The sequence below is a fragment of the Mus caroli genome, unplaced genomic scaffold (genome assembly GCF_978045245.1).
Source record: "Mus caroli unplaced genomic scaffold, Mus_caroli_1 scaffold_8, whole genome shotgun sequence".
NCBI lineage: Eukaryota > Metazoa > Chordata > Mammalia > Rodentia > Muridae > Mus > Mus caroli.
The window spans coordinates 30,234,388-30,259,908 of NW_028227263.1; the positions used below are offsets into that span (position 1 = coordinate 30,234,388).

General features: G+C 39.4%; 1 protein-coding gene across 14 annotated transcripts in view; it reads left to right on the forward strand.

Annotated features, from left to right (window-relative positions):
• Positions 1–25,521, forward strand: part of Sox6 (SRY-box transcription factor 6) — a 592,637-nt gene that overhangs the window by 384,678 nt on the left and 182,438 nt on the right. For all 14 annotated transcript variants that reach the window (XM_085841377.1, XM_085841381.1, XM_085841379.1 and 11 more), the window contains 2 exons: positions 18,610–18,782; positions 21,537–21,605. In XM_085841377.1, coding sequence (XP_085697503.1) covers positions 18,610–18,782; positions 21,537–21,605 — 242 coding nt within the window. The remainder of the gene's footprint in view (positions 1–18,609; positions 18,783–21,536; positions 21,606–25,521) is intronic.

Consider the following 25,521-nt stretch of genomic DNA (forward strand, 5'->3'; position numbering starts at 1 on the left):
CACAGCAGCTTTGAGAGTTGCCTAGCCTCCTCACACTGCCCCTTAAAAGTGTGGGTATTGTCCTCCTCTTGACTTGCAGCCTCAGGAAGCGTGAAAACACCTGAGGGACTGGGTTGAGGAGTTCTCTTTGTAGAAGCAAGCAATTCTCCTTAGTGCTGTATTACAGACAGCACTTTAGGAACAGCCTGTAATTCCCATGCCAGTTCATTCTTTTATACTTTCATCAGTGCCACTCATCTGGCTGCATTCTTCTCTTCTCTCTCTCTCTCTCTCTCTCTCTCTCTCTCTCTCTCTCTCTCTCTCTCTCTCTCTCTCTCTCTTTCTCTCTCTCTCTCTCTGTACACATATGTGTAGGTTTGGATATGTATGCACATGTGTGTGTGCACACATGTGGAGGCCAGAGGAGGCTGTCTGCTTTCCTGCTCTACTACTCTCCACTTTCTTTCCTTGAGAGAAGGTATGTGATGAACTGGAGAGAGGCTGGTGACTCTTGGTCCTCCTGTCTCTGCCCCCCACCCCTGACACTGCAGGGGTTGTTACAGGCACATAAACCTGGCCATACCTGGGGCTTTTACATGGCAGCTAGGATCCCAATTCATATATGTACAACAAGTGCTTTTACCCACTAAGCTATCTTTCCAGTCCCATGACAAACACTTAGGAAGAAGCTCTCATGTGCTAGCTGTTAGGAATGTAAAGATGGCTAAAATGTAGGCCCCATCTCTAAAAGACCCTGCATCTAAAACAACACCCAGGTAACAACTGATTTTAGTTCACGCTTCTGAGGATGTTAAAGAGGAATTGGTTAAATTATGATTTATTTTTACTTCAAGAAAACAAAAGAGTGTATTAAAGAAGGAGAGTCATTTAGGTTTATAGAATGCCATCATATCTTATTCAGTGTCCCAAACCCTGGAAAGCTAGAGTTCATATTTCTCTCTCTAGCACAGATCTGGCTTCTGAGTTCCAACTGTATAGAGCCAGCTTTCTGTCATTCATTCTGATCTGAAAACTTCACATTCGGCATAGATAAAACGATGCCCCTGACTTTGTTTTCCAGATTCACCATGCCTCCATCTTCTTCCAGTAAATGGCAACTCTGTCCCAGAAACTCCATCACCACCCTAATCCTTCTGAGCCTGGTTTTGCAACACAAGTCCCAGCATTATGGATTTCAGTAGTGACTGATTTCTGGGTTTTGGCAATGGGAGACAAGGAACATGAGCAGAGGCCTGGGGAGTTGGCATGTACTCTATCTCTTAGCTCTCCTGTTTGACTTTTGGGGTAGACTTTGACCTTTTGATGACCTGACATTCCAGGACCCATCTTCTTGTGCTCTGGGTTAGTTCAGACTGTAGCCATCCCCAGACTCCAGTGCTGTCCTTTGTTGTTGTAAGTTCTGCCCAAGGAGTTCATTGTCCAAAATATTATGACTCATGTGAGCCCTCTTAGCTCTTTGACTTCATCTCCTGTGACTGCCCTTCATTCTTTGTCATCAAATACTATTTTGTGATACAGATATAGACCACATTTTGTTCATCCAGCTCTCAGTGTGCATAGGCTATAGCTTCTCCATGTGCTCATGCTTTCAAGTGATATAGTTTTGAGAACACCTGAGCGCGACATCTAGGTTGCTCCTGTACTTTCCTTTCCCACTAACCCCACCCACTTCTCTCTACTCCCAGGATCACAGCCTCTTCTTTGTTACTGTTGCATTTGTATTCACACAACCAACTGAGTCTGTTTAGTGTTTGTTCATGTAAACGTGTTCCCAGGGCTTACCTCTTGGGAGTGGACAACCTGTGCAGCATCTTGTCCCTGCAAGATATGGACTTCTCCTCCTTCAGCAGACGCCCACCACCCATACATAGCCCCACCTATTCCTTCACAATGCTTATTTACTCTTAACTGAAGAATGTAGGAAAGCTAAGGTTCTAGAAACACACAAATAACTTGTTCTAATCTACAAAGACTAGGAAATGTGGAGCTATTTTTAAAAATATCTATGTTTTTCAAAATCTCTCCTAATTGATTTGTTTCAAACATTTATGCTAAAAATCCAGATCTGAATAAATATCTGTTGTCTATCATTGATTTTTTTCTCCAGAGAATGTGGTTTCTGTAAACAAAGCACCTGGTTCTCTGCATCACACGCGTGCTTTCTCCTCTAGACGATGACTATATTTTGGCAGTAGCAGAAATATTTCCTATTTCTCAATTAGTTATGCCCATTATTTTATAAAGTCTACTCCAAATTAAATTTTAAAAAGCAATTTATTTTGCTGTTTTACCAAGAAGTTTTAAGTGAAGCCAACCTGTTACTAAAGTGTGGGCTTATGTTCTCCCAGGCATGCATCGGGGCACTGGCAGAGGTCAGTTCTGTCGCTTTAATTCATATTAATACACAACACTTTCACCCGCCGTTACTTTCTCACCATCAAGGCAAATGTCAATACAATGAAATGAAAAAGAAAACAGTAATATTATGAAAACAGGTTTATATGTGTGATTTAGCTATCTGACTTTGTTATATCCATTTCATTCAAACTATGATTAATCTCCTAGGACCAGCCTAATGGGAAGACCTTCATACTCACTCTAGACTCTAACATCTAAAAGGGAAGCCTTGGTATAATTAGACATTGTTTCCTCCATGCCTGCTTCTGTCATTTGATTCACATTTCATTGATAGATTATATGGTATACTTGGGAAACTCAAATCTGCTAAAATAAGTAAAGCATACACATTGATTTTAAGGCAGGAAAATGGTTAGCAAAGTTGATTAATGGGAAATTAAAGTGAATTATTTAACTTCATTTTTAAAATGTCAACAATGAAGAACGTGTGATGGTGGAAAGAATCTGCCCTGAGTCTCAGTGATTCTGATGTCCAGGGCTCAGGATAAGGCCTGCTGCAGGCTACCTGGCACACACCAGCCCTGGGTTCAAGTCCCAGCAGTGCACACGTTGAGTTCTGATTCCATTCCTAACTCTGCACTAGCTAATTAACTACATGACATCAGCAGTTCCTCCCTCCCTCTCCTGCTTTTAGCTGCTGTATAAAATGTGGGGTTTAATGATCCCTTGATTCTTTCCAACAGTGATTTTATGAGTCTATGACTGGATAAGCATGCTTTTAAAAAAGACTTTGCAAGTACTTTGTAATAGATAAGATAGGTTTTAAACTTATCTGCATCTGGTGAAAGAGTCAGTATGGGAAGCTGTGGGGAGTATTGGGAAGTGCTTTTCTTTGCATGAAGTTCCTTTCCCTGTACACTCAGGTAAATGATAGCCTGGGGGAATAGCCTACTGGCTTACAGAGAGCTACACAGAGATAGACAAACAGAGAACACACCCACTGTGCCCACAGCCACACTCAGTCTTCCTTCTGCAGCTCTCCAGGCTGCCTCTCTGGGACATTAGGAGGGAAAATTAGTCAGATGGTTCTTTGACACTGATGAAAGGTCCAAAAATCCAGATGAAGAAAGTGTTCTCAGATACCTGTCTAAAAGAATAGTATGTTTGGGGGCTTGATACGTGACTCAGTGGTTAAAATGCTCACTGCACGAGAATGGAGACAAGAGTTCATATTCCCAGAGGCCATATAAATGCTGCACAGGTTTTGTATCCCCTTCTGTAATTCCAGCATTTGGAAGGTGGAGACCGGTGATCCCATGAGCAAAATGGCTAGACAGACTCGTTTTATCCATGAGGTCTGGGTTCATCTGAAGCACCCTCATCTGAAACACTCTACCTCAATGAGTAAGATCAGAGGGCGATTGAGGAAGCTCCTGAAGTCAGCTCAGGCCTCACTCGTGCACAGGAACATATAACATGGGCATGTGCCCCCACCCAAGCAAATTCACGAACTAACATTATATTGAAAGAAAGAACAATGTGTTTTGAATGAGAACTTTGATCCTCTTGTCTATGCCTCTTCAGCATAACTACCAATGTGTGTGTGTGTGTGTGTGTGTGTGTGTGTGTGTGTGTGTATGTGTGTATGTGTGTATTGTGAATTAGAAAGGCAAATAGGTTTGAGTTAAGAGTTCAAGGTCTGACTTTCTATTCTGTGAGTATAGCATATGTCTTTCCTGTATGGCCCATCATTTGTAAATTGGTGGAGAAATCCATATCAACTATTATAGTTTTTTAAAATGCTAAAATTGTCAATAATATTGTTTTGATGTTTGCAATATATGCATTGTGGATTAGCTAAATTTAGCTATTATTATAACACATGTGACTATTTTCGTTGGTATCTATGATACAAAATGGTGATTATAGTTAACAACATGAGAGCTTTCAAAATGCTTGCCAGCCCTTTTCAGTGTTTGAATTATTATTGTGTCTGGTTGATTCTCATGAACAAATTATCCAAGATAGTGTCTTCCTTTCTATCTCACTGTATTGCAAGCTAAAGTTTTCACATGCTCTCATTGGCACCTGTTTTATCATTTTATCAGTTGAGCGGGAAGTAGGACTAAATGAGTCCCTTCATACTCAAAAGCACTTGCTGTGCGTTGTTTTAATCTTGGAGGATCTGGTGGCCTGGAAGGCTGGCTACTGCAGCTTTGATTTTTAATGGTGAGATAAAGGAGCTGATAACTGCTGTATATTTCTTGAAACATCAAGAAAAACTTTCTTGGTTTTTCCCCGAGTGATCTGAGCTACAGTGACTGTTGAGCTGCTTGTAGAAGTGGTGGAGATGGGGCTAGTGGCTGTCAGCTGTGTCACCTGTGCTCTTCTTTGCACTCAGAACTGGGATCCGCATCTGCACAGATGCTTGCGTTTAGCTCAGGAATGGGCTTAAGTGTTCACACATGACCATAACCACCTCGGATAGTTTGCTTGCCCATATGTTTGCTTTGCTACAAAGATAATTAAAACTTGGAAGTGCTTTTGCCTGAATCCAAAGTACACTTTGTCGTCTAGAATACATGTGTGAATTTCTTGGGCCAGTGTTTCTCTTGTTTATCTTTTTGCCACACAGAAAAACATGGCTGCTCAATTTTCTACTTGGACTTGACTAAATCTTTCCTCAAAAAAGGGTGTCAGAAAACCAAGTTTTTTTTTCCAATGTTAATGGTTACAATTTAATTGAATTTTTCTAGATGAAAAGGAAAGGAAAAGAAACCCAAGGTGCCAAGCATGTGTTGAGGGACATTTGGTTGGAGTGATTCAGCCACTTGCTTTTTTTATTTTTCTAGTCCTCAAAATTCTTAATTAGTATATATTTGAGCAATCCAGATTTTTCATTTAAAAGTTTGATCTCACTGCCTCTTACATTTACTTTCTTACTGTGAACTTCACCGTATGAAGCAAGCTCTTTAAGCCATTGCCCCAGGATCTGATGGAACGGCATCTACAAAGCCTGGAAGAACCACTGTTTCTCTTTCCAGGTGTATTTAGTAGATTTCCTTGCTATTCTATGCTTATTTGTTAGCACAAAGCCTTTTAGGCAACTTTGTCTGGTTTAGATCCATCACTTCTTACACCAACTGTTCCTTGTTGTGATTTATACAGATTCCTCAGATGTCTTATGTTTGAGACTATTAGAAGTGTCTGACAGGTTAGAGATACGAACTTGAAAATATAATTAGGGCTCAGGCAAGACAGTCATTCTCTACTCATGATGTGGGAGTTACTTCTTGAGTTGGTAAGACATTGCATATGTAGTACTGCTATTAATCTCCTAGCTATTTACTTACAGAATCTTTGGAAAAATATTGTTATATGAATATTTTAATGCTGTTTTGTAGAAAAGGGATATAGGGAGAGATGATGTTATAAGGAATTTATCCAAAAACCATGAAATCTAACTCCTTTGACCTGTAGGTTCTAGCCACACTTCTATCAGGTGCCATTTTCACTGGCTTATGCAAGTTCTTGCTTTAGACTTTTTTATGCTAGATGGAACACTTGAGTAGTCTCTGTCTTTATAATGAATTTGACTATTTCTTTACTGTGTATGCCTATGGAATTAGAATCTTCAGGAGCAAATGTAAATATCATTTATTTATGTATTTATACTTTCCTCATGTACTTAACATCAAACTTAAAGTTTATATCAATATAATGCTATAAAATATACATATCTTGATAATCACTATATTTTGCATGGGTAGCTTCCTGTTGTCTAGTTCATTGAGTAAAACTATAAATCTTTTTATTCTAAAAGGGGAAATCTGTATACTCTGAAAAATCCCCATAATCAGGAATCACTTTTCATAGGAATCCAGAGGTTATTTTTGTTTATGTTAAATTAAAATTCTCTCCAAAATCCATGACAATACAGAAGTCATGGAATTAAGATTATATAAGCTGGTTCATAAGTCATACCTGTCTACCTATGTATTCACCTATATATTTACATAATGAATTTTTATTATACATTCCTACATATTTGAAATAAACAATTGAGCTCACTTATTTTATAAAATTCCATCATCCATATCTCAGGTTTGCAAACTATGTGGATTCATGTGTGGGACTTAGGGCATTTATTTATCAGCTATGGATTCTATTTTTTATGTCTTTGGTATTATTTAGAAAATGGTACTGAGAATAAGTTATAACTGGAGTGCCTCCATGTCCAGATTTACCAGGTGTCCTAAATCTCACACTTACATTATTGATATAATCTTAATGGCATTGATGATATGTTGTCCAAATGACTTCACATGACAGAATTCTTTTCAACAAATAGTTTCTGAAGATCTGCCCACTTGAATCTGTTATAGGTGTTGGAGAGCCTAAGACTGAGCAAGTCATGAGACAAACAAGGACCTTAGATGGTTTTATATATTACTGTTGCCAAAAAATTAGATTAGATAAATTGTCTTTGTCATGGAACATAAAAAATAAACATCAACTCAGCATGACAACTGAATCTTTTCCGAATCCCAGCACATCATTGAAACAGAAAGAAGCTGCCAACAATTTAGGGAGAAATCCACAGATGTTCTGTGCATGTGTCAGTGTGATGGGAAATTGCATTGTCTTCATAGAGTCAAAGAGCCCTTGAGATTGTTTAACCTGGAGACAAACTGCCAATACTCCATTAATTAAAATTCTTCTTGATTAGTAGAGTTGGATTCTCAAATGGGTTGCTAATAGCATATAAAAGCTTATGCAATGTGCCAGTTTTCTTCCTGCATTCTGGATACTTCCATTAGCCAAGGAGATTTTGTTCAGCTGATTGACTTTCTATAGTTTGTTTAATAAAGTAATAGATATATTGATTTTAAAATGTTAGGAAACACTGATATGGATCGATGTCTAGGTCTGGTTAGATCTGGATCACAATAAAGCTCATTCTTCCAACTTTTTAAATAAAAAAGAATTAATTTCCTCATACCACCCATATTTTCTTTTAAAGCTTTCTAACTAACTCCTTTGACAGTTTTCCCCCATTTCTGAGTAATTAAGAACTAGAACCTGGACTCTAGCTGCAGGGTGTTGATACATACGCCAATTTTATTGAAAGGAGTGATTCTAGAGATTATTTATTCAATAATATAAATCCCTTTAAGATGTTTCCCTTAAATGCTTAGACTGTGTAATTCATACAGTCCTCCCACTATTGGGACTTCTAACTTAACTTAAAGTTTGTAGTCATAGAATTATTTGACAAAACCATTCAAATAGTTTGAAATTAAATTTCTAGTTATAACATTTTTCTGAGTATTTTCAATTGAGTTAATGTGTATTCAGTTCTCTCCATTTATGTTTATAGATGTTAATATTATAATTTTCTTAAGTATACTTTACCTATTAATATTATTTAAAAACATAAAAACATAGAGTTACTTCTTGAGTACTATGTATTAAGTCATTGATAACTAGACCTTATCTGTAATTTTCTTTAAAAAACAAAACAAAACAAAAACCGAGCCTGTGAGTTCCTGGAGAACAGACCAGCTAGCTTAGAGTAATGCCTCAACGAAGTACATCCATGTTATCTTGGATACATTTTCACATTTTCTTCATTCTCCATTTTCCAAGTTTGTTAAACTAGAGATAAAAATATGACTGACCCCAGCACACAGTAGGGACTGGGATTATTCTTAGTGCTCAAAAATGCATATTAACCTAAACCAGAACTTCTTTAATCACCTCTTTCCTTTCTCTGAATTCAGTTTAGTGCTACATATACAGTGATACGAGATGGCCAGTAGGTTTGTTTAGTTACAGTGGTCTCCAGACTGTGAGAAAGTCACATAAGGCACAAGGATTCCTGCGATTCAGAGCCATCCATCTGGCTTGTTAACTGCTGCCACTGCCTACCTCCAACCTTTCTGTGAACTCCTGATTTAGAATTGGTCACTAAGTCCTTTCAACTTTACTGAGCCAAGAAGTGCTTGTCAGCTTGGCATAGAATCTGTTTCTCAGAGATGCTGGTGGCATAGTCGCTTTCATCGAGGAGGCAGCACTCCGGTGGGAAGTGGGAAGTGTATAGTAGCCGATGATTTGCTTGTCCCGCCTTGCTACCAACCGTCCCTATCCGTTTGTGTGGCACTACGATGCATTCTTATTTTCTCAGCAGAGCAGGTTTTAAACTTGGGCTGGGAACCAGACTGTCTGTGACTGTCCATAACTGTACTTGAGGTTTACATGTTCTCAGATGCCATCTTTAGAAAAGTCTACACTTAAAATTCAGTTTCTGTAAATACTCTTTACTACCTTCCAGGCTGTTGTCTCTTTGGAATGAGATGTCCACCACTGGGGAGGTTGTATTTTTCCCACACAGTAGTTGCAGTGTTCTATTCTCTGTGAGTTTCAAATAGTTCCTCTATCTTGCTTCTGTAGTGCACACTCAGATATTGCCATTATGTTAAAACATTAGTTAAAATCGCTTATTTTTATTGAAAGTACACTTGTAAAACCAGGAATATTTTAAAGTTAAAAACAAGTTTATGAAAAATTTTCCAAGCTCTCTTTGGAATCTACAATCACATTAAATGATCCCTTTAAAACCTCTAACTGGCTTTGGAATGAATGTTTTATTATGAGAATATATAGAAATTATTGTTTATAAGTTGAACAAGCATACATTAGCTTTTAACTGAATTTTTATAGGAAAAGGCTAGAGAATATTCTGGATATTTTCTCATATTGTGGTTTATCATGTTCAACAATGTCCTGTGATAGGAGACCCCTGGTCACTTCTGGATCCAGGTTTAATTGTCTCTCTGTCTCTGATATACTTCAGTTCCTTTATTTTGAATATGTGAACTCTGAATTTCTAGTAAGAAAACCTTGAAAGGTGCATTCTCAATGTGGTGTGTCTCTGTAAAACAATGATGAAATGAATTTGGCAGTACTTGTTTTAACCCAAAGATAGTATCAGTTAAAGCTGATAATGAAAAGAATATATCTGTTTATTCACCCATATTTAACTGTAAAATAACAATGGAAGAAAAAGCAAAGTTTTGCAACTATATGAGCCTTTACAGACTCATCTGAGTTTGCAATGGGTGGGATGCATGAATGGCTTGTTACCAGGTCAGGTGCTCAGCCTTGTAATCCTGGAAACTACCAGTCACATACAGTTACATAAGGACACACATTTTCTCTCTCATACGCGTGTAAATATGGAATAACTGCACCACTGACATACATATATATATACGTATATATATATATATGTATATATATATGTGTGTGTATGTGTGTATGTATGTATATATTCATAAACACATGTATATGTTTATGAATCAGGAAAACAAAACATAAATTAGAATAAAAACAAAAGTCCTCTACCAAGAATTTATTCTTACTGTGTGACAGGTGAGGTTGGACTAGGTCAGGAGTTGTTTGGACTTAAATCAGGCAAATTACAAATATACTTGGGGAGTGTGTGTGTGTGTGTGTGTGTGTGTATTATGCTGACATAAATAGTTCCAACCTCAGTGCTACCTAGGAGTTTCACAGACTTTGCAAGGAGGTTTCCCCATGTAATCACCTCGTGGCCAGCCCTTGTCTCAGTCGACTATCCAGGGTAGTAGCACACCTGACACGTGACACATGAAAATATTTGAGAAGTTCTCAGACTTTCATGGGTGTTGTAAATATTATATCTGGAATGTGAGAGAACGTTGGAGAATGCCTTGGCCTGCATAATCACTGTCTGGGCTTGGAACCAGCAGGCCATATGTTGTTTGGGGAGAGAAGGGTACGCGTCAAAAATAAGCATGGAAAGGATCTTCTCTGCAAGTCAGGCTGCTCGCTTCTTGAGGAACTCTAGACTTGTCACTCAGTGTCCAGATCTGTTTTCACATTGATATCCTGACAAAGTTCATTGCTGAACTTTTTGTCTATTTGATTTCCTAGTACAGCTTTTAAACTTCTTTTGCAAGTACAACCTTAAAGAGTAGCTGTATATTTCTTCTTAAAAACCAGTTTCTGGAACCAGAGAGACAGCTCAGTGGTTAAGAAAATATACTGCTCTTGCAGGATACCCAGGTTTAGTTCCTAGCACTCACAGCTGCTTGTAACTGTAGCTCCAAAACCCTTAGGGGGCATTTGTACTCATGTGCACATACAAACACATACACATAACTTTTAAAAAATCGTTAAAAAGATAAAACCTGTAAAAGAGCTCAATAGTCTATTTTTACTACTTACCTGGCCATGGTCCCCAATGGGTCCCTCATAACATTGTTTCTTCACTTATAGATATTCCCTGATTATATTTCCAACTTATAGAGAGATGGTAGCTTTAACTCTGGACATGTGTGAATTAGAAATGAAAAGACTAGGATTCAAATTCAGTCAACTGCTTCGTGGGTTGGCCAAGTTATTTATGTTCTCATTGATCTAGCTGTCCACCTGTGACATCAGACAACAATGCTCTGTTTAGGGTAAGGACACAGTGATGTTAGGCAATGCTGCTTTAATACGGCTGTCTGTCTTTCTCCTCCATTCCTAACTGTAGATATGATAGACTGTCCAAAGAAGGCAAGTCTGCAAACCTTGGTGATGGAAACAAAATGGTTCATTGTTCTCCACACAGCAGCAGAGACTCCCATGTTTCTGAAAGGCAGGGTTATTATTTTTAATGTGTGGGTTATGGAGAGATAGCCCTTACTGCCCATCACACACACCTAGCAGTACTGCTATGGCAGCTTGTCTCCTACTGAAAAAGAGATGTGTCAGGATGTCTTCACTTCCGGACCCAAAAATGATTGGCTAATAAAGCACAATGGGCTGGTGCCCAGCTGTGAGGTTGGGAGCCCAGATGGCAGAGTTCCATGGATTGTTCTTGCTCTGTTAGGATCTGCAACATGAATAGACCTCAGTTGATCCAGGAAACACACTTCCTTTTACAGCCAGGAAGAAGGGAAGCTAAGGAGAGGTGAGTGTGCCTGGCATAGACAGGAGACTGGTCTTCATTTAGGAAGGACCGGGGTCTTCTTGTCTCTTGTTTAGTAGATTTGAAAGACATTTCAATTAGATTTCTTTACATTTTGAAAAGGAAACTCTCATATATTTAGTGGGGGAAAAAGCCTCTGTCTCAATCCATGAGACCGGTTTCCTGTGTGTTGCGCCTGAGGTCATTCCTAAGAGCACAATTGCTGCATTTATTAAACTTTTTATTTACTGAGGAGTGGATGGGAACATATGGGAGCCATGACAATAGCCGACTGAGGAGAAAACAAAGCAATTCCAGTGTTCTGCTGTTTTGAAAAAAGTCATTCAGGATTTGCTCCTATTGGTTCAGCTGTTGTAACCAAAGCCTGATAAGATAATAGAGGGCTTTGTGTTGTTGGATTTTTTTCCGAAATCCTTTATCTTTATGATGTATATGCCCTTAGAGTAGAAAGCTTTTTATATTGCTGTTGGATTCAGGGCTCAATTATCTGCTGGTACCTTGGGACAGGGGTCCTTTCTCAGGCACCTGTCATCACAAAGTAACTTTTATGAAGGAATCTTCTGGGGTGTTGTGGGTCTCCTTAGCTCACCCGGTTTATTTTTTGTTGACTTTTTGATGCCCTATTTTGTGACATTTAAAAGAAGATTCCATCAAAAAAGGCCAGGGCTAAATGATGTACTGGGCTTGTGAAGTAGCAACATCACAGCCCATCTGATGTGTGCAGGGCTGAAGCGGGAGAGGCAGCAGCTTGACCAGGTTACCCCAGGGCAGGAGGGATCAAATGTGGCTTTCTTTTATGATTGGCATTGTATTTTTAGCTTTCTTCTCAAACAGTGTCCATTTTAAAACAATTAGACCTGGCCTGGAAATTGACTCGTAAAAGCTTTTCTTTTCAACTGAATTTAAAATCTTGCTGGATTGTTGGCTGAGATCCTGGATTGGTGTCGCTTTGAAATGACTGTTAAGTGCTTTAATCCTTCTAGGACTGATGTGGGAAAGTCTGTCCTCATTGGAACTCCACTCCAGCGGCTCTGCCTGCTCTCTCTCCATCACACCAGGAGCAGGCATTTGTAGCTGCAGACTCTTGTAGTTTCACTGTGACCTTCTATCAAGTCTGTTAAAGTAATTGGCACAGGATCTAATGAAACAGGCTGGTTAGCTGTTGTTTCATGTTGTAGCCCCTCAGACTTGCTTTAGATGCTGCCACTTGCCCTTGGCTTTATTTGACTTGGTAAATATTACTTTAACAACACAATCCCTCATTTCATTAGAAAGGAAAAACATACAGGGAAATGCACAGAATTTAATTTAGTGCTCTCTCTCTCTCTCTCTCTCTCTCTCTCTCCTCTCGTGTGTCTGTCTTTTTCTATCACCCACCCCTTGGGCCTTTCAGCTACCTTTTCTCTCTCCTTCCCTCCAACCTCCCTCCCTGTTCTCTTTAAGTGTCTCCTTCTGTCTCCCACTTGACTGCTGTGCACATTTCTTATTTTCTTCTGAAAATGTAGCCTTCAGGAGAGTAGTGTTCAACTTTGCGACTAAGTGCTGAGGGGGTTATCTACAAAGATTCCTGTGCTCTACAAGTCATGGGTGTGGAGCTATTTGAAAAGAACTGAGGCCAGTCCACACACAAAGTGCCCAACCCTGCTGTGCATGGCTCTGCCCTGGAGCCTGCCTTTGCCTCCCAGTGCCCAGCTCTCTTTCTAGTGCCACCAATTGTAATCATATGGATTTGTAGGGGCAAAATTAGCTGGCAGATTATGGTGCTAACTTTTATGAACTGATGTGGGGGAAAGAACTTTAAATTAACCTTAAATATGACTTTTGATTTCTATTTTAAGCCAAAAAAATAAACTGTTTCAAATAGATTCTTATATATTTTGTATTTTTCCCTTTGGTGTTGATTCTGAAGAGAGGTTTGTAAAAGTTAAAAAAGAAATTATCAATAGGCTAGAGGGGTGATTCTGAACTGTTATAATAAAAGATGGTATTTGAAAACTTTTGATGAGGGGAATTGCGACCATATTTACATTTTAAAAAGTGTTTCCTTATTTACACACTATTGACTTCCTATTGAGGCTCAAAATTTTAACTAGAACTGGTAAAGAATTCAGTGGATCAAATTCAGTAAATCTAAAGTCACTGGAATAAAGGCCCCTGGGTGGGGGGGTGGGGGGGAACGTGTCAATTTTAAAGGTCTTTCCTAACTGAAGACCATTTTGTGATAGAGCCAAAGGTTAATAAAATCAGTAGTGAATGTAGCAATTTTACAGATAAGCTATTCACAACAAGTGTAGTTACTTGAATAAAAAGCTAATTCAGTTCTAAAATGCCACATGCAGTAGCAGTGAATAGCTGCTTTTAGGTGCTTTCCAGAGGAGGGTAAAATACAGAATCGCAGCACTCTTCTCTCACCGCGTCCCCGGCCGCCTGTAAATTGCTGTGAATGGGGCTGTGGGCTGACAGGCTCTATTAAGACAAACTGCCTTTCTCATCGGAGAGATAAAATAAATCAGGTGTTTAGTCAAATTAAAATACTTCAGCTGGAGCAGGCCCCGGGGAGCACTGATCCACCTTACTAATCCGAGAGAAACTCAAGACAGATGTGGTTTGGGGATAAAGATGACCCCATGGAAGAAAAAAGGAAAGAAAGAAAAAAGAAAGGAAAAGCCGAGCTACAGCTGGCAGCTTGGTCTCTGCAGTTGGAGGATAGATACAGTGTTGCAGTTGGAGGATAGATACAGCGTACAGTACAGTGGAGGAGCAAGCGTCAGGCACACACACCCTGTGTGTGACACACAGGAAAGGCAGGCACACTGACTTGGAGAAAAGCTGTGTACAGAAGCTTTTTACTGGCTCCCTCTTTGTGGTTTATGAAACTACCTCTGGCTTTCAGTGGAAGGCAGAAGAGGCTATTTTCTGGCAGTGCGTCTGAGAGAGTCATTTTAAGATAGTCTAAAGATGTCAAACAGATGACGCTAGGCAACCGATGACCTCTGCTGGCCCCCTGAGACGGGGCTTATCCCAGGTTCCTATCTTATTTATTTACTTATTTATTTAATCTAAGTTGATTTGGTCAAATCTCAAAACATGATTAAGGGTAAGATTTCCCCCCAAATATTCTTAAATTAGTTGAAGAAGCATCCTATAATCCTCTGCTTCTCTAACACCCTGACTGTACTTAGGAGTCCTGTATGCCCCTTTGGCTGCCTCTTCTTTCAGCCATCTTGAGCATTCTAGTTTCTCTGTAATAGTGGAATCTCGGTTCAACTAAATATGTCTGAGAATGAAGTAATCTGGGTTCTCAGGTTGTTTGGACCACTGACTCACACTTAATACTATTTTTATTACAGCAGGGTAGATAAATACTTCATAAATTTAAACAGAAAAATCTATTAGTATATGTTCAAATAGTGATATTTAAATTCATTATGCCAAATGTATACAATGGGTATGGAACAGAAACATCACCTCCCCAACCTATGCATTTAGAGAACATAAACTATTGTATTGTTTGAATGTACTACTCGCTGATCTGAACCCAAGAGATGGCTACACATAGGATTTCTCATTCTAAAGGAATTTTACATGTCACCCAGCGCCATTTATTGTGACTCATAGTTGTACAAACTATCTATTAATTATCTATGTCATCCAGCTATCATGTATTGCCCATCATTTAGATCTGTTTAACTATCATTTATCATTAGCTACCTATCACCTACAATCTATATCTGACTAGCTATGTATCATTTATTATGTACCATCTGTCTACATATATGCCTATCAATCACCTATCAATTATCTATCATCCATCTATCTATATTATACCTTTCCTATTACATCAATCGACTATAAATTATCTATCACCTATCATTGGATCAATTGATATATGGATAAACTTTACTTAAGTTTAAGGAAAAAATTTTGACTTTTTTTTAGTGACAATGTTATATGAGTACTTAAAACCTTAACTTACAAATACTACTGTTACCTTGTTTTATTTTCCTTAAAAACATGGCTAAGTCCAATGGAAGAGTTTTAAAATCACTTTTACTGTTTACAATCCAACAGTTTCACTGTCTTTATACTCTGTAAAATGATTCATCTAACTGGTGTTTTTTGGTAAACTTAGGTCACATAATGGAGTCACCCTAGCTTTTATAGATAGCACTGTTGGCTCTTCCTTGAACAAGAAGCTGCTATTTACATACCATCTCAGCTTCTCTGTTTACCAAGCAGAAGAGGAAGAAAAATAAATGAAAGGTTGTTGAAAAGGCTTTAAAACTGGAGAAGGGAAAATTTCATCTTCACTGAAAAATATAAACATAAATCCAACCTGTGTGCCTTTGGTCCTTACCCAAAACACTCTGAGGGACACTTTATTATCCAAGGACAATGGTAAGGCAGCCGACACAGTTCTCAGCAAGCTTCCTAACTCACCTCATATAATCAAGTGTAAGAAGAAAATTACAATGGGTTAAAGATAGGACACAAAACATAGGCAATAAAAGGCGCACATTTATTTTATTGATTTCAGAACTTTCCAACCTGTTCCCCACACCACAGCCAGAGTGCCGCCCTTGCTTGAACTGTTAGTGATGGTGCATTATTCTCAGAATGGAGAGAAGGCTCGTCAAACCTGCTCTATGTGGAATGACATTTTCCTGCCTCTTTAGCCTCTTTCCTTTATTTTTCTTATTCATATTTAATCACCTTTATTTAATCTCTGAAACACACCAAAGCCCATATACCCCCAGCATACACATGCAGAGCCTAAGTCTATATTGTATTTGTTTTTTCCTTCTGGAAAGCTCTAGATCATCCACTACTCATAACCCTTCCCTTATCTGTATTTCCCCTGCAGTGGTAATGTTTCATATTTTTCTGGTAGTTATCAGAAGTTATTTCCACTCTTTATCTTGTTAATGCATGTTCTTCTTGTTAAATTGTGGCTTTTCTAGGTTTCCTTCCTTGAACTTGGATTCAGACTTGGGTCAACCTCCCTTAGCATACTTGCTTTGCTTGCAGTTTCTCAGTAGTGGTTTACAGTCATATAATGATTATTTGATATAGTACCTGGCACATTGTTTTCATCAAAAGATATTTACTGAATTAAAAAGAATGAAGTCAGTAAATAAATAAGCTCCTTAGTTTTCCTGTAGCCACTCAGTCCTGTATATTGTAATGAAAGGCATATTGTTTTTGGATCTCCTTTGGCAACATTTATATTTTTCTTATTTAATATTTCTGGGTTAAGAACAACTTCTTCCTCTTCCTCCCCCCCTCTTCTTCTTCCTTCTCCTTCTCCCCCCTTTCCTCCCCCATCTTTCTCTTCCTTCTTCTCTCCTTCCTTCTCTTCCTCCTCTCCCTCCTCCTCCTCTTCTTCTAACCAAACCTAAAAGCCTACTGATGAAATAAAACCCCATTTTTCTTCTTTAATGATTTCTAAGAGCCATTCCTGATTTGCTGTATGTTTCCATAATCAGTGTCTCCTTTTTGTACCTCACTCTTACTCTTGTCTTTTAATTTTGATTATAGATATCCTTTCAGGCCAGTCAGGGAGGTGTTTTTTGTTTTTTTTTTTGGTTTTTTTTTTGTTGTTGTTGTTTTGTTTTATTTTTCTGAGTTGGTTATTAAAATCCAAAAGTTTTCTACCTGGGTTGCTTTTCTGCCACCATCTGTCTTCCCTTTAAGTAATCCTGTGCTAGCAAGGGCTAGCCAGCATACTCTGAAGACACCTTTCCCCCCCCCCCCCCCTTGGGAGTTCTCTCAGATAATAGGGACACACAGAATTAAGATATGTTTAGCTCCTTGGGTTCGGGTGCTTTGCTAGCAGGCGTGAAGGGGAGGGCTTCCCAGGGCTGGACGTCATCCCCTCCACATTCACAGACACCGGCACTCTTCATCCCCTTTGACAGCTGCTGGCGTCTTCCTGAAAAGCTTTCAAAGCATAGGTCTCTTCTTTATAATGAAACCAGTGAGGCTCCAATACAGTGACTGAAATCCTTATCTAACACTGTGCTAAAATGCTCTAATTTAGATTCACAAAAGGATTCTGTCCCCTTTACTTAAGAGAGCTGTGCAATTTGCCCATAAAAGACTGTGCAGTGCCATTAGCGCATACCGTAAGTGCTCGCGTCTTTGCGTTCATTAAGCTGCACATCCTTGTGCACGGCCTTTCCAGCCTCTGAGCCCGTTTTCTCCCTTTGAGGAGTGACAAATGGCAAAGGGTGAGGGAGCCCCCCAAGCAACATTGTGGCCTTTGAGGACAAATCTGGAAACCTTAGCTTGATCTCTAGTACAAACCCAAAACACCACCACCACCACCACCTTAAGACGTTCTTACCTAAGGCTATTTTAATTCTCTTGGGAGAACTTGTTTCATGGCCAAGAGCTTGACCTCTTTCTTACCTCTGACCTTCAGACAGACCTTTGAGAATAGAAAGCCTATGAGGACCACAGCTAGGAAGCTCCTTAGATAGTGCTTAGTAAGCACCTACCGGTTCCTTGCTATTGATAATGCCACTAAAGAAAGGGTAGTTATAGACTATTAAAATAGGTAAAGTTTCTGCATTTTGATCAGGACTTTAGAACTTTGGTTTCTTTTTAAAAGTTATTTTTTATTAGCATATATTAGTTCTACATAATAATATGTTTGTGGCAACATTTTTGGTATATAGTGTATTTTGATGAAACCTCTCATTACATCTGCTGTCCCCTTCCCACTCTAGTCCATCTCCTTCCTCCTCTGAACTTGTCCCGCAATGCCCACCCCATGTGCTTTCCTATCTTTGTCTGTTTTCATTCTTTAGTTTTAGGTAACCCAATGAGTTTAACTAGGATTACTTCCAGGGACACAGGTAAGGATACAGGAGCTGGGGCTCCTTACTTGTAGCTACACCACTGAAGAAAATATCTCTCCCTCTCACAGCCACCATTAAATAGCTCAGGTTTCTTGGTTTGCTCAAAGGATGTGTGTGCTGTGAAAAGGAGTTAGATGGTAGGTTCGTCTGCTTTGGTTTGATTTTAGAGAGGGGAAGGGATGCTAGGTGCAACACAGTTCTGGGCATGGAAAGCACTAACCACAGCACAGCACAATGCACTTACCGGGCAAAGAGTCACAGTCCCAGACTCTTGTCTAAGAGGTTCTCCTTCTAAATTGGGCCCCAATTTCTCTGATTCCTGCAAGACATTCCTCAAGCTTGTAAGATTTCCTCTCATTTTCATTTTAGGTACACCTGAGAGCCTTGCAGAGAAAGAACGGCAACTCTCCACCATGATTACCCAGCTGATCAGCTTGCGGGAGCAGCTCCTGGCAGCTCACGATGAACAGAAAAAGCTGGCAGCATCGCAGATCGAGAAACAGCGGCAGCAAATGGACCTTGCTCGCCAACAGCAAGAACAGGTGAGGCTCACAAGGAGCCAGGGAACTGGAGATGGGGGGCGGGGAGGGGGCGGCGCCGCCAAGCTCAGCAAGCAATCACACTAATTGGTCTACTTGTTGGAGACTTTCTTCAGAAAATAAAATCATAGAAATTCAAGAGAAGAAAAAGGAAAGAACAAAAAGAGAGAAAGAGAGGGAGGGAGGGAGGGAAAGAGAGGAGGGAAACTTCTAGTAATTTAGAGTCTTCAAGCGGGGCAAAGAAATACATCCTAGGCAGCAGTGTAGACCACAGGCATTGTTTTTGGAAGGTGTGATTTGAAATACTTAGGTATAGCCATCTACAGAGTCACCCAGAGAATACTCACGCTAACTGGGGCCTAACTGTCCCCTCTAGAAACAAAGGGATCCTCTTCTAGAAAAACTTTGGGACTTTGCAGCTCCCTGGCCAAGTGATTTTTCTTTCCTCTAACTTTAAGAGTGCTCATTCTTCCCCAAATAGCGCTGCCTGGCTTATATTTATTTTCCAAGGTAATTATTAATATCCCATCCCATATCCATGTGAAATCAGTGTTGGTTTGGACGGTGAGTTACAATCTCTATAGTGTGCGTGAGGCGAGGCATTGAACAAATTAGTACATGGATCCTCAAAGAACTTGATTGACTCAGAAATGAGAACATAGAAAAAGCTATCAGAGTTTAAATGTACGTCTTTTAGAAAATGAACCGCTTTTACAAGTGAGTTTTTTTTGTCTCCCAGAGTGCATTAATATAACAATGATCCTATAGCATAGCCTCTCACGTCCTAGATCAGACAGACCCAAATTAATGTGCAGTTTTTAAAATTCTGACATTATTACTGGAATTATCTTTTCAGTTAAATGTATTTTACAGGGATATATAGAGCAGTATATGCTCTGTTGATTTTAATGAGTTGTGACGTCTGGTATTTTATATGCTTGAGTATTTGCCCACATGTAGGAATATGGACTCAGCCCCTAATGGAAAATAACATAAAGGAACACTGTAAAAAATCAGAAGTTAGAATGTCATTTAGCCATCCAGAGATGACACAGTAATTAACTATTGACACTTGTGAATAAGCTAGCACAAATTAATCTTGACACATTTGCAGACGAGTGATATCTTACAGTGAACACTTTGTAATTATATTTCAAAATGAAAATTAAATGACACTTAAAACTAGGTTGTCATGCTCAATGAAGCGAGCATGTAGCTCAACCGATTGGCAAATAAAATTCCGAGTTTGAACCACATGGTGCTTATGTACCATACTTCACTGTGTCAAACCCATGTGTGCAGAGTGGATGATGGTAATTGCGCTGTGGTGTTTCCGATGCATTTCTAGGCAGCACTTTATCATTTACGAGGGACCATCAATATTAGATGCCTAGTGGTGTTTCACCAGTTTGCTAAGGGGAAATAAATATTCAAAGCTCCATACCTAGAGCTGCAAAGTGAGTGGTCCGTTTCTGATTTGAGTGGCAACAAGCCAGAGTAGGCTGTCCTAACCTTATTAAATTCTGTTTTCCTATGGACTCTAAACTCTGGGAAAACACAATCCCAGTTCCCAAACTGGGGTTGCTTAAAGACCCTAGCATTATGCTTCCGGTACGAGCCAGTTGTCCCCAGAAGCGACAGAGCAGCATCAGAAAGTCTCCCTCTATGGCCCTTCTATGCTGGATGACATGGTTGGGTATTTCTCCTGTTCTGGGCGAGGGAGAGTGACAGGAAGCTGGAAGATGAACATGGTAGAGGCTGGAGTCATCGGCACTCAGTTTCACCCCCATCTTAGCTCATCTTAGAATCCTGGGTTATGGAAATAGGTACAAAGGGGAGATCTTGAGCACAACGCACTATGACTCTAGGTCCTCCTGGGAGCTCTTGGACTCCCCGTGCCTCCCTGCTTTGCAGTGTATACTCTGGAAGAAACCTCTTTAGAGCCTGAAGCTGCAGTCAATGTGAGCTGGGCAGTGAGTGGGTGCAGAGAGCAGCTGAACACCGACTCCCATCTAGTTAGGCAGCAAGCTCCACCATTTTAGAAAAGGTATTTTCCCTACTCAGGGGCAGTCTCTGCTAGGGTTTGTATTTTATGGCTAGTATTTCTTTTTGTAGCCCAGATAACCTCCTGAGATGCTGAGTGTGATTGCTGTGCAAAGAAAGGGAATAGAACACCTGTATGCAAATCCTGTACTGGGAACAAATGCATCACCCTAAAGGGTAAATTGAAATTACAGCACAGCCTGTCTTAGAAATGCCTTGTAGAGCAGAGTGTCATCCAAAAAGCTAACGAGTTTTTCACTGTTTACTACGCTGTTTTTCTGTCCTTTTGATAATACTTATGAGTCTGCCAGGGCCTATGGCAGAAATGGACCTATGGCACATTAGGAGCCTTTTACTTGCAGATTTTACTTTTATAGCCAGACTGTCCTCGTTAGACAAATGTGGCCAGGGTTTTTCTGTTTTATTCTGTAAGGATCTAGTTTCCAAAGTCTGTGGTCTCCAGCAAGTCAGTGCAGATTGAGGAGCTAGCTTTTAGCTAGGGCGCAGGGCTGTCATTTGTACCTCTGGATAAAGAGAGGCACCCCCACTAGCTCAGATTCTCCTCCTGTCCTCTCTGGCCCCATGGCCTCCTTCCAAAGGGAGTGTTTCACACTGAGGTGCAGTAAGGCATCAGGGAGTAGCAGGAGAGTTGCAGAGGCAATGGCAAAGGTACAAGCATTTCATTTTAACCTAATGGAACTTTATTTCTGATAGATCGCAAGACAACAGCAGCAACTTCTACAGCAGCAGCACAAGATTAATCTCCTGCAGCAACAGATCCAGGTCAGTGTGTTTTATTGCCCTCATCTGACTATCTGTAGATGTACTCCTCTTTCAAAATGGAACTTAAAGTGTTGTAAATGACCATCTTATCAACAGTGCCAGCGTGGCTGTTATTCAAGGACGATGCTGTACACAATTGTGGTCCAAGAGGACAGCCAGGTGGGGTCACAGCATCCTTCTCTGGTGTGATGTGTGAGCAGAGTCCATCTGCCCATTCTCCTCAATCCTGCCTTTTTCTATTGCCCTGATGCCACCAGGCTGAAGCCTCTTGGTTTCCAAGGCAGCATGAGATGCTGTTTTCACTGCTAAAAGCCACTTTTTGCTCTGTGTTTTATTATGTAATAGGGCTGCAGAACGAAGATTACTTTTATTTACTTGTTAGGGTGGACTGGTTGGGTCAATTCTGAGAAGAATCTGGGAAAAGCCTGTTAATTAATTTCTTTTTTAGAAAATACTAACAGCAGTATATTTGGATACAGGGCAAAGCAGACATAGAAATGAACAGTGGCTTGTCTTCAAGGAGCTTACAATTGAGACAGCAAGAAAGATGGCTCTGAATAATTGTGACCTACTTTAGAAAAGCCTTTATGTATTTATTTATTCATTCATTCATTCATTCTAGCAGCAGTATGAAAACGTGTAGTTCATTACAGGTCTACAAAAGGGAAGGTGACAGTCTGATTTATGTTGTTCCTTTAGACACTTGATTAACTCAACTAACAGCTGCTTCAGATCGATAGGGAGAATGGCCTTTATTTCTGAATAGAAAACTAAATATGAATTCTAGAAAGTGCTGGAATAAAGCACTGGTTGTCTAGATTAACCTTCAGGACACTGACTGGTCCCAGAGCTATACTTTGCCAGCAACAGAAATCTTTCTCTTGTTTGTTGTGGATATTTTCTAACCTGTTGAGATCTAGACCATCACAGCTGAGCCAGTGTCTTCTGAGAATTATGAGTGCTTTTCCAGGCATTGATGTCCTGCCTTCTAATACTTCCAAAAGCACCAATAGCATAAACTCATAGCTTCTTCTAATGCTCTATTGAAGAATTCCAGTGATTTTAACTTAGATCTTTGCTTCATTTTGTTAACCTTTCTTACTGTGCTGGGCACCGTGACTACACTGACAATTCCAACCATGTCTGAAGAGGTGCCTCTCCTCAATTTAGCTTTTTGTTCCAGCAACTTCTCTGGGAGAACAGAGCTGGGATGTGTTTTCTGGTTGTGTTCTGATTCTGTATTCAAACCTACGTTTCAAAATCAAGATGGAATGTCTTTTGCATTTTTGATGGTCAGACTTTACAATTAAATCTGGGAATAATTTCTCTTCATGATATCTCTTTCATGTCTCATGCTGAGGTTCTTAATTACATAGCTATCCAGGTGTCCACTTGTCTGCCCTTGTTAAAGTTTCCAGTGTATTTCCTTCTTCTGGCATTAAGATTTTTAGTCTGTGGTTTCTTATGTTTCTCTGGCTCCTTTTCCAAGAACTCAGGGGTGTTAAATAACATAATCAGTTAGTTATCTATGTGGATACTCTAGTAAGAGTATGTGTCTATGTATTTCTAATATAGTCTGCTCTTCAGCCAATGTTATTTATGTCAACTGACTATCTTGATTGATTCCTTCCCCTGCTACTGAAAACCTCAGATACATAGCAGTTAGTTCATAGTATTTTATGAAATATTATAGTTACTGATTACATATGATTTTATTATTGTAACATGAAAACATGAAATTGACATGTTTTAAGTAACTGTGGAACACAATCTTAAAATATTAGCTTGAATATTCAGTTTGAGAAAATAGAGATGGGCCTTGAGAGATTGCTCAGTTGGTAAAATGCTTGCTTGTCACATACCATAAAGGCCTGGGTTCTGCCTAGTGCAGAGCTAGATGCACTTCTGGGGCTTGCTGGCTAACCAGACTAGCCTCAGTGCTAAGCTCCAAGCTGATGAGAGAGAGACTCTGTCTTAATAAAATAAGACAGATGGCACAGGAGAAATAGCATGCAAGGTTGATTTCTGCTTTCTACACGTGTGTACATACATGCTATGCAGCCTTTCTTATGCGTACCCTCTGGCACACACACACACATACACACACACACACACACACACACACACACTCAGAGAGAGAGAGACAGAGACAGAGACAGAGACAGAGACAGAAAGATAAGCTTCTCTTCTTTCAAGTTTACTAATAGAATTTTAACTGCCTAATTATTGGGCACATTTTCATTGTTTGTTTATTTATTTTTAATTTAGCTAAACAGCACTTGAACTCAGAAATCCAAGTTATAAAACAGCAGAGCTGTATAATGTCATTGTTCGGTGGATTTTGTGGATTTAAGTTTCTTTCTAACATGATTCTGTGCTTTTCAGGAGAGAGTGGTTCGGCTTGTGCTTGCTGTTCCTTCTGTCCTGGGTTCCGACCCATTTTTGTCAGCACTTGTGGGGGAGATCTTTCTCTCTAAGAATTTTTAAATGCTGAAAACACTCTTTGCACTAAACTTATTTATCTCTCACTCTTACAAGGCATAGTTTTGATTTTCAACCTTTCAATCAGTTCTCTGGGAGAGTATACAAGTTAGCTGTATTTTTAAAGATACTTTCTCACCAGACATAAACATACTCTAATTTATAAGAAAGATTATAGTTTGGTTAATTTCAATGAAATTTTAGGGGGAAAATGTGAGCTTAAAGGCTGTTTCAACAGTTTGTTTTTTTTTTCCACAAAGAAAACATTCTTCCATTTGAAACAGAACAAACAAACCAGATGATTAAAAATTAAATCTAGCCTCTTAACTTTTTTTTTTTTTTTTTTTCTGAGACAAGGTCTCAGTGTGTAGACCAGATTGACCTTGAACCCAGAGAAATCGGCTTGTTCTGCCTTCCTAGCTCTGGGATTAAAGGCCAGATTAACGCATTTCTTAAAGTTCTCAATGACTGCAAAGACAATTTGAAAAAGTATTACACTTGTACCCTTCTCACAGTTCTAGAACCTGTTGGCACACATGTTCAGCAAACATTGCCTTCACAATCAGCTGTCCATTTGTAAGTAGCTATAGGCAAGATGCTACTCTAGTTCACTATGCTGATTTGTTTTTCAATTGGCAAGCTTTAGAAGAAAGGAGAAAATGTCTACACTCTCTTAACTGCATACAAACACATCTGGACCTATTATAAGAGCAACAAATGAAAACCTCAATGATTTGCCCAGAATGAAAACCATGATCTTTCATTGGAATTAGAGAAAGATGTGACTGAGATAGTATTGTAAAGGTCCTGATGAGAATTTTATGTGCAATCATTCAGAATCTATATGTGCAGTTGAGAGAATTTTCCCTTTATATTTTTTTTCTCTTTGAACAGGCTTTTTTTTTTTTTCATAATTTTGCCTTTGTGGATCCTAACTACATTTTGAAAAAAAGATCTCTAAGACTGTGTAAGGGGAGTTGAAAAAAAATATATAATCAGTGATTTAGTGATTTTTAAAATGGTTTTAGTGAGCTAATGCTTACCATTAAAAAAACAGAATTATGATTTAAAGGATTATTAACGTAGCTTAGTATTAGCAGATGCTATTTGCCTGTTGAACTCGAAGCCCTGTCTGTGCTTTGGGAAATGGTGATTCCTCAAGGTTGTTACATATTAAGTGGATCTCCTCTATGGAACACAGGAAAAGGCAGGCATGATTGATATTTCTGGACAGCAAGACCATGGGATGTAAACAAAAAGCTCATAGAATGTGGGTCTTCCTGCTCAGTGAAGTTGCTTCTTAACTCCAAAGGAAGATAGTGGCTTCAGTCATTTCAACCTACTTTTCCTACCAGCTGCACTGTAACACCTCCGCTAGTGTTCTAAAGCATTTGATTCATGAGTTATGTGAACTGACATACAGAACCCACTTCAA